Raw genomic sequence first — 14,914 nt, forward strand, 5'->3', positions numbered from 1 at the left:
AAAAGTCAACTAAAGAGACACAAGAGACTGCAGATGCTGGAATCTGAAGCAACAAACAATCTGCTGGAGGAACTCAGCAGGTTGAGAGCATCTGAAGGAAGAGAGGAATTGTTGACATTTCGAGTTGAAATCCGGTATCAGGACTCCTCCAGCAAATTATGAGGTCAATTAAAGGTGTCCATTGCCATATCCACGTCTTCCACACAGCATCTCCCAGCCTCTCTTTTCAAAAGCCAACGTGACATTAAATAATTAATTGGAGACCCCTTCACTGATTGTAGTCTTTTAAATAAGATAACCTGCTTGGAGCAATCACTGGCTGCTTGATCAGTGGTTTGGGGCTACTCGCAGCTGAGGAGTCCATTGGGATAGTTTGCTGCATGGGCAGGACCAGGCATAAAGGAGAGTGTGATACGCCCCCTTCACAGACTGTCTCCCCACCATGGCAGCTTTTCCGCTACTCTACTGAAGCTGTCATGGGGAGATTCTTTAATTACTAACTTACTTCCCAGTGGTCTATGTGACAATGATGCAGCAGAAGGCTCTGCATGGAGGTGCTGACATGAACTGTACAGCTCCCGTTTAAATCATGAATCAAAAATACAAAAATAATAGAATTAGGAGCAGGAGCCTCACTAATTTGATCTTTGGCCTCAACTCAGTTTTCTATCTAATCCCTCCAGCCCTTGATTTCACTTTGGATCAGCAATGTAACTCAGCCTTGAACTTACTCAATGATTCAGCATCCACAACATTCTTGGATAGTGAATTCCACAGGTACACAAGTCTCCAAGACAAGCAATTCTTCCTGGAGCTGGAGGAATTTCATCCCGCAGTCTATACACCATTGAAATGAAGATGCAGTATGGATGATAAGTCATAAAATTCAAGGCCAAGTTAGATTTCTGAATTACAGTAGGCTACTGGGATTAGGTAAGAAAATTGAGTTGAGGACAAAGATGAAATCAGTTATAAGGGTGCTGTTCCTGACTTTTATATTCTTTCTTGAATTTTTGATTCAGCTCATCACATTTGGTGAAAAATAGAAAAGAGTCTTCATTTAGTTAGCCAAGATGTCAAGAGACTGAATACTGGAAAAACATTCATAATTGGCTACATGGAACTTGATCTGGCCTGCATGCATGATTCCCAAGGCTGCATTTACTTCTTGTGGCCCTGCAAGGTCAATAAAGCTGGAGGTCTCAATGCAGCAGTCATCCTGTGAGGTGGAGTGGGCTAAGAGTGGTAACTAGGCCTCAGATGGCAGAACCTGATACCTCACCTCCAGATGAGCCTATGGTCTTTTGACAGCCTTCTGCTTTGAAATACCTTGCAAGTGTTTTTAAATTATTCTTTTATCAATCATTTAAAAACAGTTGAAACCAATTTAAGTAATTAAATAAAAAAGCTATCTAAAATACTTAGGTGCTAGAAATTAAATGCACTTGTAAAGATAAAACAAAATAATTTGAAATAAACAATCACTTACTTGCATCAATCAAGTTCAGTGATCCCATTCAAATGAATAGGGTCATGTTACATTTACCATCCACCAGTGGCATAAATCTAAGGGGATAGCTGCAATATTTAACCGGTCCCCTGGCTCAGAATGTCTCTCCTCCACCCTTGGACTTCCATGTTGCTACTGCAGGTGCAGTTGTTGGAGAATAGCTGACCCAGAGGGAGGATGTTGCTACTCTACTAAAATGTTGTTAAACAATAAGAAACTTTCAAATGTGTTTGAAAATCCGTGAATGTATGCTACTTGAATGCAAACTTTAGATTTCCTATTTTTTCATTCAAAGCATAAATATTTCCATTTTATTTTAAATATAACATTGAACTTTGTTGCTTTATCTCAATTTCTTGGCAGTTTCATCATTGCTTTTCCAATGTATTCAGTCAACTTGTAATGTTTTCTTGAGGGGATGACAGTATGCATTAAGCAGAATGAACTTAAACTGCTTACATGGCATGTTCAACATGAATGGTAGATAAATGTTACTCATTATGTAAACTACTATGAAAATACCATAACTCAAGGATACGCCCTTCAGTCTTACCACATCCATGCAGACCGTTTTGCCCACCTACACTAATTCCATTTGCTCGCATTAATGCTTTGCATAGTTAGGTGCCTTAAATGTAGTGAGTGTATCTGATTCACCATCTCCTCTGGCACCACATTCCAGATATTCATCACTCCCCACATCAAAAATTTTCCCCTCAATTCTCCTTTAAACTCCTTCCTCTCACCTTAAACCTATGCCCTCTTGTTTTTGAGACTTCTACCATGGGGAAAAAAAAAATTCTGATGGCCTAATACCTGTCCGTGGGCAAAATAGTCTGCATGGATCTTTCAGGTCACTCCTCAGCCTCCTTTGCTGGAGGGAAAACAAGCCCAGCCTATCCAATCTTTCCCAATAACTCAAGTTCTCCAATCCAGACAACATCCAGGTGAATGACCTCTGCACTGTCTTGAACACAATTGCATTCTTCTTATTGTGTGGCAACTAGAAATGCATACATTAGGGCAGGCACAATAGTGTAGCAGTTAGTGTAACATTATTACAGTGCCAGCAACCCAGGTTCAATTCCCGCCACTGTCTGTAAGGAGTTTGTACGTTCTCCCCGTGTCTGCGTGGGTTTCCTCTGGGTGCTCCGGTTTCCTCCCACATTCCAAAGACGTACTGATTAGGAGTTGAGGGCATGCTATGTTGGCGCTGGAAGTGTGGCGACACTTGCGGGCTGCCCCCAGAACACTCTACGCAAAAGATGCATTTCACTGTGTGTTTCGATGTATATGTGACTAATAAAGATATCTTAAAGTATGGCTGAATCAGTATTTTGTAAAGTTGCAACATAATGTCCCAACTTTCATATTTTATGTCACAACCTATGAAGTCAAACATGCCACATTCCTTCTTCATAACCCTATCCACCTGTGTTGCCACTTTCAGCGAAATATAGACTCGAACTCCAAGATCTCTCTGTTCCTCAATATTTCCGAGTGCCCTACCATTTTGACATGTCCTGCACCTGTTTGACTTCCAAACTACATCAATTCTAACTTCTCAGGATTAAATTCCATCTGCCAATGCTCTGCGCAACTTTCCATTTGTGCATTTTTGATTACTTTCTTGGTTATAAGAAAGATTTTCCTTCTCTACCTCTTCATACTGTATAGCTACATGATTCTTTTTTCTTAGTAATTTATTTTGTTGCAAATTTCATGAAAATCTTCTATGTGCACAGTTGTGAGCCATTTTGATTATCCAGTGGTAGGCCCCTCTGATAGTAGCAGTGAGCCAATCATCAGCACACAGGAGAGCTCTGTCTACTACACTTTTTTGGCAATTACTGTTATGTTAACAGTGACTTCAGCAAATTCATATCAACCTTATTACATCTCAGCCAGCAACAGGGAGTCGTGGGATGTTGGATATATATTATCAGTCAACTGCAGCTGCAATACATAAAGTCAGCATAAAAGTTTCTGCTAAGAACCAGGCATAATGAGTTGCAGGACTGAATCATTGTGAGAATACTTTCACAATAACCCGTACAGGGGGTAAGTGAATCAGTCCGATTAACCACCTGTGTTATATACTGCCTGACTTTATTTTTTATAGAAGTCAATTTAAAAGGGATAATTGATTGAGTTTGGTTAAAATGACCTAACTACTTCTCAGTTGAAACTGCTTTTAAGATTAAAATTCGATCTTCACACACTTAATTGTAGTTGCCAGCTTCAAATGTCCTGATTATGCAATTAATAATTGCAGTGCAATTGGGATGTGGTACTTCTAAAAAAAATGCTTTCACAAGACATGACCCTTCTCTCGAGAATTGTTATGATATAAATATTAGCAGCATTAAACACTGCACAAATTCCATCTCTACATGACTGTGATGTCAACCAGTACAAGTCAGGCATTAAGCTTTAGATTGGTTAGAAACAGTGGGAAAGCGACTTCCAATGAAAAGCAATGTCTGCTGAGAAAATGTTTTCTTTTATCAGCTGCCAACTGCTGCTTTTATTCAGTGAATTTGCAGGTCATATGAAACAGCTTCAGTCATTTCAAATAGGAAAATTATACTTGAAATAAAATTTAGTTTGCTGGGGGAACATGAGGTAAACTGCAAGCATAAGATTTGTTCCGAGTCATAAACTCACTTTCTGCTCAGACTTCCCATAAAAGCATTCTCTATAACATTAACAATAAACAAACAGAAATATCATCAATAATTGCTATTTACACTGCACCTTTAACACAGTAAGAAATTCTCAGGTGCTCCATAAGTTTACCATCATGCAAAAATTTAACAGCAAGCTGGAGAAGGAAACATTCAGTCGGTACACAATAATGGAGTGAGAGGTAGCTATTAAAGAAAGCTTTAAAGGAGGAGAGAGAAGTGGAAGAGTTTAAAGAGGAAATTGCACACCTTAGGGTCTAAACAGTGAGAGACAGGATGTACAATGGGAAGTCAAAGGAAAGGATATGGCATGGAGAATGAACACCTGGGCTGAATTAGAGATTTTCAGGGATCTCAGGGGTTGAAAGTCTGGAACAGAGAGGGGTGAATCTTTGGAGGTTTGCTCCCTCCATAGACCCTGACTTTGCAGAATGTTGTACCAGCTTCCACTGTTTCTCTGCAGTATTGCCATTTACAACAATAAAAGTTACAAGCATTCTCAGTCTTTGAGTTTCTGCAGAACTCCTATCCATGTGGATGATGCAGTATCAAGACCTTTTTATCCCTGTTGTTTAAAACGACAGATGTACCACCAACATTGCTTGAATTGGTTTTAATTCCAAAACAGAAAAAAAAGCTTGCAGCATTTAAGGTACAGAAATCTCTGTGAAAGAAATCGTCCTCAACTCAATGCTCCATTGAGCATTGTAATATCATAAAGTATGTGTGTGGCAGAATATTTGACTCCATGAGATTCATTCATTGATACTTGAACTGGATTTTTACAAAGAAGAGTTGTACTGCCATTGTCATTTGGTATATAATACCTCTTGTTATGTCACTTGGTTGGAGATGAGTATTGCAGTTATTTGTTTGGTGGATGGCATTCTCCTTGATTCATAATTCCTGGTGTGAATTCCCAAATTACCACATAAAACTACAGTTCTTGATTGCTTAACACATAATTTTTTGACAGAAAATGGCTCCTCTAAAGCTCCATCAGTTACTTCTCCTTCTTGCTATTCATTAAAACATTCATTGAAGGCGTACAGGAGTGAGATTGGCTGGTTGAGCAATGTCACAACAACAATCTCACACTCAACATCAGCAAGACCAAGGAACTGATTGTGGACTTCAGGAAGGAGAAGTCAGGAGAACACACACCAGTCTTCATTGAGGGGGTCAGTGGTGGAAAGGATGAGCAGTTTCAAGTTCCTGGGCGTCAACATCTCAGAGGATCCATCTTGGGTCCAACACATTAATGCAATCACAAAGAAGGCACAACAGCAGCTCTACTTCATTAGGAGCTTGGGAAGATTTGGTATATCACCAAAGACTCTTGCAAATTTCTATAGATGTACAGTGGAGTGCATTCTGACTAGTTGTATCATGGTCTGGTACGGAGGCTTCAATGTGTAGGATCAAAAGAAGCTGCAGAGGGTTGTAAACTCAGCCATCTCCATCACGGGAACAACCCGCCCTGCCATTGAGGACAGCTTCAAGAGGCAGTGTCTCAAGAAGGTGGCATCCATCATTAAGGACCCTCACCATCTGGAACATGCCCTCTTCACGTTACTACCATCGGGAAGGAGGTACAGAGCCTGAAGACCCACACTCAATCCCTTAGGAACAGCTTCTTCCCCTCCACCATCAGATTTCTGAATAGTCCATAAACACATGAACACCACCTCATTATTCCTCTTCTCCACTATTTAATAATTTTTGTAACTTACAGTAATTTCTGTGATTTGCATTGTACTGCTGCCACAAAACAACAAATTTCATGACACACGCCAGTGATAATAAACCTAATTCTGATTCTGAAGTGGCAAAGGTTTTGTTACAAATTGGTTAAAGAGACACGGTTCAGTGGACAATTTGGGAGATAAGCACCTATCAAAGGACAATGTGCACCTCAAGTACCACTCCAGAGATGTCAGAACAAAAATCCAGGAAGATGCCACGATGTGGTACTAATGGAGCACTGCCACATTGAAGGTACTGTCTTTCAAATGAAATGTTCAGCTGAGGCTTCGACAGTTCTCTCAGGTGGGTGGAAGTGATCTGAAGGCACTATTGCATAGAAGAGCAAGGGAGTTACTGCCAGTAATCTGGCCAATTTTTATCCTTCAAACAACATCCCTAAAAATATTATCTGGCTATTTATACTACTGTTTCTGGGAGACTGCTCTTAACAAAATAGCTGTGATGCTTCTCACATTGCAAAAATGACTGCTAATTATCAAGGACTCCAGTGGCTGTAAAGTGCTTCGAGTTATCCTGAAAATGCGTTGGGAAGTGTTAAATGTCAGCAATTTTTCTGTACGCTGGTGGATGCTACCACTGCCTCAACTCATCTGCTGTTGAATCCTTCATCTGTAGCCTTAAAACAACAAATTTCGTGACATATGTCAGTGATAATAAACCTGATCCCCTCCATGCTTCTTCCCTTTCCTAGTCTTTTTTTCCTCTCTCTCCTTACTTTTGACCCATCCCCTGGTGGATCTGCTCTCCCCTCCTCCCCCGCACCTGCCTATTACTATCCCTTACCTGCATCTACCTATCACCATCCTGTGCCCACCCTGCCTCCCCTCTTTTGTCCAACTATCACTGCTCTGCTTTTCCCTCCTTTATATTGGGCTTCCCCTTTTCCTATCTTCAGTCCTGAAGAAGGGTCCTGACCCGAAACGTTGACTGCCTGCTTTTCTCCACAGATGCTGCCCGAGTTCCTCCAGCATCATCAAGTTTTTCTTCTCTCTGATTGTTACCTCTGAAATTGATTATTTCATTGCAATCTTTATCACCCACTCACTATATACTTGTCCACCCAAGCTTTGTCACTTGCAACCTAACTCACACTGTTCACTCATAATTGCTGTGCTTAACATGGATGACCCTACCGTCAATGGAAGAGTGTTAGAGATGACCAGTGCTTCAGCATTCAAGTGAAGGCAAGAGAATCATATGCGGGGGAAAGAAATAAAAGACAGTTTTGATGGGCAGCACCGTGGTATGATTAATAGAGCTGATACCTCACAGCTTCAGAAGCCTGGGTTCAATTCTGACCTCCAGTGTTCTCTATGTGGAGTTTGTATTTTCTCCCTCTAAATGCATGGGTTTCCTCCACATCCCAAAGATCTGTGGGCTGGTAGGTTAATTGGTCACTGTAAATTACCCCTAGTGTGGAGGTGAGTGCTTGAATCTGGGGGGAGTTGTTTGGAATGTAGGGAAAATAAAATGGGATTAGTGTATGATTAATGTAAATAGTGCTCAGTGGTCAGTACAAAGTTGGTGGGCTGAAGGGCCTATTTCCATGCTGTATAACTCTTTGAAGAGGCAGGCTCCAGGTATTTCAATGGATGTTCTAAACTGACTTTCTCAGTAAAATAGTTGCTCGTCCTTATATATTCTAAGAGTATATTACAGGGATCTCCAAGACCTGATTAACTATTACCCAGTTTGAAAATAATGCATTGCCATACATGTGGCCACACAGATCAAACAATGCTCACTCTGGAATAACAATCCTCTCTTCAGCAGAAAGGATGATGAGACTTTTAGTGTCATGGAGACCAGGATTTAATTAAAGGAATGCCTCAAAGGCTGAGGCATCTTTTGTGTCATAACAGTTTACAATGATGTTGTGGCTCCTGCAGAACACATGGACACATATGGTATGCTGCAATAATTAGCACAAGGGAATCCCCAAGGACAAGATGAAGGAGCTCCCTCTGATATATCCTGTAACCATATGCCATGCTATGAAAAATTTATCAGAAATTACTTCTCCAATTATGTTTTTTGACTAACAGAAATTTACTTCATCACGGTGTGGAAAATTGCTTTCATTTTTCAAGAGCCATGGAAGACTTTTAAGAGAATGAAAGCATAAGTTTCACAAATATTGGTTTCGATCAGACATCCGTGGAATATATTAAAAATGTGTTCTTGAAACAGATGAATATAAAAATAAATGAAGATGGTCAGTAAGTGCAAAATAATCACACTTCCAAACATTGAAACATTCTTTAGGATGCTAAATTTTAAAGCTGAGGCTAAGTAAACAGGTGCAACTTCTAGAAAAGGGGGATTTATACCATTATGAAGATGGTGCAAATGATATGAAATCTTTCAGAGCTATCTAGAAAGGTTTAACTAGGCTCGTACTGGTTAACAGTATGGTCTCAACAAATTCAAATATTTTCTCACCTGAAAGCAATGGACTGTTCAAAATTCATTGCCTAGTTTTACCTCAGCAGTTCTAGCCTGTGTGACACCACATGATGAATGCAGCCGAGGAAAATTTACCTGGTCTTGTTACACTGACTTTTCTAATCAATGGTGATCTGCAGTGCACTGATACACAACAAACCAATTTTCTCCTGTTTAGGTTCAAACTAAGATACCAAAACAGTAAGAAAAAGCTGCTCAAGGAATTCTATAAAATCTTAGAAGATTAATTCCCTAGTATAACATTTTAAGGTGAATTTCAAATCAGCACCTTGCATCAATTTAAATTTCATGAATTACAAAGCGAGTTGGCAATGTGGGCTTTGAGGAAAACGCAGAGAGGCTTCAAGGATAATTTAATGGGCAAGGACATGGCAGATAATGTGGAAAAATGTGAAATCATTGACTTTGCTGGAAAAAATACAAAGATTAAATGTTTTTCTAAATGCTGAGAATTTGAAAGATGTTGATGTTCAGAGGGACCTGGTTCAGCAAAGCAATGGTGCATTGGCCTTTACTGTAAGAAGATTTGAATATAGCAGCAGAGACATATAGGGCTCAGGTGAGACTGTATCTGGAATATTTTGTAAAACTCCTCCCTAAGAAAGAATACCCAAGTAGAGTGAAGATTTATCAGATTGATTCCTGGCATGGCGTGTATGTCATATGATGAAACACTAAGCAGACTGGATCAATAATTCAGGGTAGAAATAAGGAGAAATGTTTCCATTCAGAAGGTGGTTTATCTCTGGAATTCAGTGGGGGAGAAGACAGGGTTGAAAGGCTGTTTCTTTTACCACAAGGTTAAAAAATATTACAATATTATTGCAAAATGGAACTGAGACAAGAAATTTGGACTCTGGCCATCATTTTTTAAAGCTTTAAAAATGTGATAGCATTTGAAAGAACAGCTGGAGAAACTGGACTGAAATATTTATTCATTGTAAGATTTAACCTTGATATCCTGGAGCACACATGCCTTCATAAAGAGTGCCATTATTTCTGGTGAGTTTGAGTAATGAATGTTCATTCCAATTTACTGCACAACAAACTTGAGTGAAATGTAATGGATTTTCACATTTGAACTCACTTGTCATTGACAAGATTTTCCACAAACTCTGTTGGCAAATGCCTGCTTAAGTAGTGAGGTTGTCTGCTGACAAGTGTTAAACTTGACAACACAAAAATATCACTTTGTAGTTAAGTATAACCAAACCATATCTTGAGGCAGTGAGCAAGCGGACAGGAGGCATAATTAAATATTTGATTAAAGTTAGTTTTAAAGGAGGAGTGAGATGGGGAGTCAGGGGGTATTAAGGAGAATGAGGACCTAAACAAATAAAAGATCTCCTTTACCTGGGGGGATGCTGGGGTGGATATACAAAGTGTTTGTATATGTAGGTGATACAGGATTTGAGAATTTTGCAAGGATAGGACGAGGTAATGCAATGGCTGATTCAACTGGCTTAGTATTTTTCAACAAGTATTTTCAAGCTCTGAAGTGCAGTGTCAGATGGGGGAGGATGGTTGAGAATCAAAGTATATTAGGGTGGAGACAATAGGATGAGAAGGAGATTGGAGCAGGCCAAGGAAGACAACTTGACTGGGAAGCAAGAGGACATTGGAAGGGGGAGAGAAGTTAGGAGCGTTTCAGATTATGATGGTCTGCATGGAGTAAATAGGAGCTATTTCCCTTAGCAGGGCAATTAAAAACCAAGGGCATTGATTTAAAACTATTGGTAGAAAGAACAGAGGGGAGATGAGTGACTTCTTCCCCCACTCAGAGGGTGGTAATAATATGACACCCACTGCCAGAAAGCACTGAAATACCAGTGTCAGATGGTAGAGACAGAAACATTCATTCAATTTGAAAAGTTCTTAAATGTGCATTTGAAGATCTGTGACCTATAGAATGACAGACCAAGTGCAGGAAGGGGGTTTAAGGTGTGTGGTAAATGACTTCCTTCTGTGTTATAAAGTTTCTATTCATCTATCATGATTCTTTGGGTACATGCAAGAAAATGCAGGGGCAGAGAAATGGGCAGGATACAGGACCTTCCCAGGTTATGAACATCCAACTTATTGATGGCTTGTACATACCATTAGAAATGAGCATTTGGGAGATGGGCAGGATAGACAGGAATGGATTTGGCGACTGCTGTGGGACTGCAAGCATCTTCTGCCTGGTAGGAACAAGGCATTTCCCTGCCCCTTCTCTTCCCCGCCTCCAACCACTGAGCTGCAACAATCGGGGGCTAGGTTGAGTCAAGCAGAGCTATGAGCGCTGAGCAGACTCACTCACTTGCTAACTCACTGAATCTGTGAATCCAACAGCCATTCTTCCCGTGCCTTCTTACTCTCGCATCACAGCTGTTTCTGTTCATTTTCGACTTATGAATGGTGTGTTGAACCCTATCATAAATCTGTTCCTTAGTCATTAAAACTCTATTGCTTTGAGCAGAATATGATCACTTTGGGAAGTGTGTGATAATGTGTAATAAAACTGACACATGCTTTTTTCTTTGACATGGGAGTTCTGATTTATTTCAGGGTGGACTGACCGTGTGTTAAGCAAGACTACTGATGTCACTAGTGCATGTCAGATGCAGGGAAAACATTAAACATGGCAGCTCGGATGCCAGCTGGATGTGGCTTTTCTAATTTTGTGATTTCTACAATTTTACTGAAAATCCATTAAACAATTCATTTCAAAATGCATCTTTGATTCTGGATCACATAATACTGAAAAAAGAATAGTGCTATACAATCCAATTTCTGGGCACCTGTTTCAATGGCACTTCATTAAGGGCTTCTTGCGAAAACTGTGGTTCTATAGTTGTTGAATGAGAGTAGAATTGTGATTTTCCCTCGAGTTCGATAGCTTGCTTATACTTGAGCAAACCAATTTAGCATAATGTGTAAAGCAGAAGAAGCAGGCTATGTGGTAAATCATCCAAGCATACCTTCTTAAAACAATAAAAAACAAGAGGGCAGAAAATGGAAAATGGGAAGCTGCCACAATTCATTTGGTCGTAATTTTAACCTGTTCTATTGCGCAGCCTAAAAAGTTAGCCAGCAAAAGTCTCTAGGATCCTGCTCAATACATAGCAAATCACAATGGTGTTATCTTAATTGACTATCATCGAAGTTTCCATTACTTTTTTGAAAGGCCATTCAGCCCAGCAGACCAAACAATATTTCCTACTTTCAATTGGCTTCCCACATGTAAATTTAATTGTCCTGATGCAGGGTTTCAACCCAAAACATCAACAATTCCTATCCTCTCAGAGATGCCACTCAACCCACTGAGTTCCTCCAGCAGATTGTTTGTTGCTCCAGATTCCAGCACCTGCAGTCTCTTGTATCTGCAAGTTCAAATTGCTCTGTCTCATATCTGGAGCTGCAGCTGAGTTTGCAAATCATCTTGCCACCCACCTGTCCAAGACCCAGTCAGAGTTAAAATTCAAACCTTTATCACTTGGGAATTGAAAGCTTAATAATGACAGGTGAACTCAGAGGAGTCAGCAGATTGGCATTTGAATTAGACCATTTTGCAGTGACAATCAGTAATTGGAGGTAACTCATCCACAATTCTATCTTTAGGCAAAATGAGGAGGAACCAGTGTTTGGAGGAACAGTTTTTTCAAGGACCACTGCATAGCAGGAGATTTCAAAGCAGTGATAAAGCAATTGTATAATATACCTCCATCAGGGACTTGATGAACACATTCCATTTGTGAACAAATCCAGCAATTAATAACTGGTAAGAAAGGACTAGTTATAGGTTGTGGAATTTGTATTTTATACCATATAGCAATACCTGTCTTTTAATGACCGCTGAGTATTAGTTTTCATTAATGACATCAGTTTTCCTCAGCTGCTGCAAACAGCTGCCACCTGCTTTCTGCTCCCAAGTGCAACTCACCCATATCTGTAACAAATTCCATTCCTTCATACCTGCTTTCACAATTAAAGGAAGATATGCCAAATACTTTGAAATAAGGAATAAGTTCTACCATGTTTGCAAGTTCTGTTTGATCTTTGAATTATAAAATAGTGCTGGGGTCTTACTTTAACTTACTACAGCTTCAATTCATTATGATGGATTTTTCAAATCTATTAAGATTTTACATTTTGTACCTTGCATTCAGTGATACCAATAACAATTTGTTGAAGCTTTCAGCATAACAGTACCACTGCCATGCAAAAAAATGCAGCGTTTTCCCTTCTTAACTCCTGGCCTTATTAGTGGTAAGTATAATTTATTGAACTGGATAGATTATCGTGGCTTCTGGTTGGTTGCTTTATTGAGGGTGTCACTATGGTTAATAGATAATATACTCCCTATGCGAACTTCAAATAAAGACAACCTACAAAACCTTGGGCAATAAGCCAAGACACGGTATACATTTGCTAGTGATATTTTTTCCTTCAATTTTGTGAATGTACGATTAGATAATTAAATAGTTAAGCCATTCATCCAGATCCTTAACCAAAGTCCAACCTAGCACAACAGCAGATAAACTGCACCACATCTTGGATGAGTAGAATTAAAGAGGTTATGCTAGTTATAAAAAACATGAATTTTCACAAGCATATTTTGAATTTTACCTATAAATTTCCTTTAAAAGTAACAAATATATACACTGAGTTTAATTCTCCAGTATCCTTAACAAAACAACACATAAAAATAAATTGTACAGTCATAACCACAGGCATACAGCAAAGAAACAGGCCCTCCAACCCATCATGTCCACGCAGACTATCAAGTACCCATCAACACTAACTGCAGTATTCAAACACATAATCACACATATTGTTCAAACAGGATACAATTTTTTTGTTCAGACATGTTTCATCAGCGTTACCATGCTACTATTTTTCTATTGTTCAAACCCACAATTGTCAAAATAGATCACTGCATCAGAACAGATGTATAAGGACTACAGATGAAAAGGTTCCATTTTGTGAATGGCTATAACAAATTGGAACACATATGGTTAATATAGTTAGAACCAGTAGAAGTAGGGTCTTAAGGAAAGTATTTCAGCCACTTAATAAGCATTATAAATCAGTGAGTAAACTTCATTGTAAATTGGGATACTTGCCTCTGACAATCAGATCAGCTGCAGCTGACGCACTGTCCACAGTAGTTTGGACCATGCAAACAAATCTACCAGCATGCTTAAGCTGAATGTTTCTGATCATCAAATCACCAGAGGATCCCTGCTGAAAGAAAAAAGACAAAAGCTTAGAAATAGATAAAATGATCATGATTTTTAGTACAATAAATATGTAAGCTTAATTTAAATATATTTCATGTTTTATTCCTTAGTTTCCTTTGAACTGTGAATCAGTTGTCTCCTTTAAGATGAAGTTGATGGGGTCCAAAAGTAGAATTTACCTTTTGAAACTAAAACTGAGGCTGAGCTTTAATCCCTCGATTGATCCCATAACTCCTGGGATATACGACCAGATATCATGAAGTTGGCATCCCTGCTATTTTGGTTGTGGCAAGATAGTTCAGACTTGCATGATTACTACATACAGTATATATGTGCATAGCTGGTACAGAATAACCAGTTAACCCCAGGCCAGCACAACACTATCTCTTTCAGAAATTGCTCAAATTAGTGTTTTTAAACAATGAGATGGAAGAACTCCAAACTAACCAACTAATCTAGATTTCATCCAGAGAGCTGCTCTGTTGGTGGCCTGTGATTGTAGAATTAAAAACATACAATTATGGCCACACAGGCTATATTAGTTCAGGGCTTCTGACAACACGTGGTGTTTTTTTAAGGCTATTACCATTTTCACTTCCATGAAGTGTTGGTGTTTATAAGAAAACTGGTGCAATTAAATGGCCAGGTAAAAGTGATAACAGATTTTTATCCTGTTATTATTGTTGGTTTCAGTTTTGCTCACAGCCCAAAATATTTGTAAGGGTAACAAGAGCAACAAATAAATAACCATTGTAATGGGCTTGTTAATTACTGTGGATGTTTGCTAAATCTAATTCTTGTAGTTTTGTGCAGTGTGTAAAATGACCAAAAATTTGTGCTTTCATATTCAGAGTAAGTGCTCATCATGAGAAATGATTTACTGTTGAAAATTATTGCAGGATATAGGAGGAATGCAGGAGACTGACTTCATCCATATTGGTAACTTTAACACTGATGTCAGCATTTTTCAATCAATTTGACTGCTTGTGTCAGCTAACAATTGACAACTTTACAATTTTGAGAGATCATCCATAAATGAGAGCCAACTTTTAAATATTTAAAAATTGTACACTTAGAAGAAATGAAACTATTGCCAAGAAATTCATCTCATGTCAATGATGCTAAACAACAGTGCACTATCTTCTGCTCATGAAATTTGGCTCAATTAACTTGAATTTCTGAGGCAGAGATCATTGATACAAAAGCACAACAAACAAGGGATGAACTTCAAGGCATATACATGTTAAACTTAAAATGCATGC

The 14,914-nt window shown here is 39.0% G+C and overlaps 1 protein-coding gene across 4 annotated transcripts in view; it reads right to left on the reverse strand.

Moving 5' to 3' along the window:
- The window catches only part of LOC127571688 (contactin-4-like), a 1,728,143-nt gene that overhangs the window by 185,558 nt on the left and 1,527,671 nt on the right, over window positions 1-14,914 (reverse strand). For 3 of the 4 annotated variants that reach the window (XM_052018293.1, XM_052018294.1, XM_052018295.1), the window contains one exon: window positions 13,536-13,656. In XM_052018293.1, coding sequence (XP_051874253.1) covers window positions 13,536-13,656 — 121 coding nt within the window. The remainder of the gene's footprint in view (window positions 1-13,535; window positions 13,657-14,914) is intronic. The other variant, XM_052018296.1, reaches the window with a different exon arrangement.

This window comes from Pristis pectinata, chromosome 6 (genome assembly GCF_009764475.1).
Source record: "Pristis pectinata isolate sPriPec2 chromosome 6, sPriPec2.1.pri, whole genome shotgun sequence".
In the NCBI taxonomy this organism is placed as follows: domain Eukaryota; kingdom Metazoa; phylum Chordata; class Chondrichthyes; order Rhinopristiformes; family Pristidae; genus Pristis; species Pristis pectinata.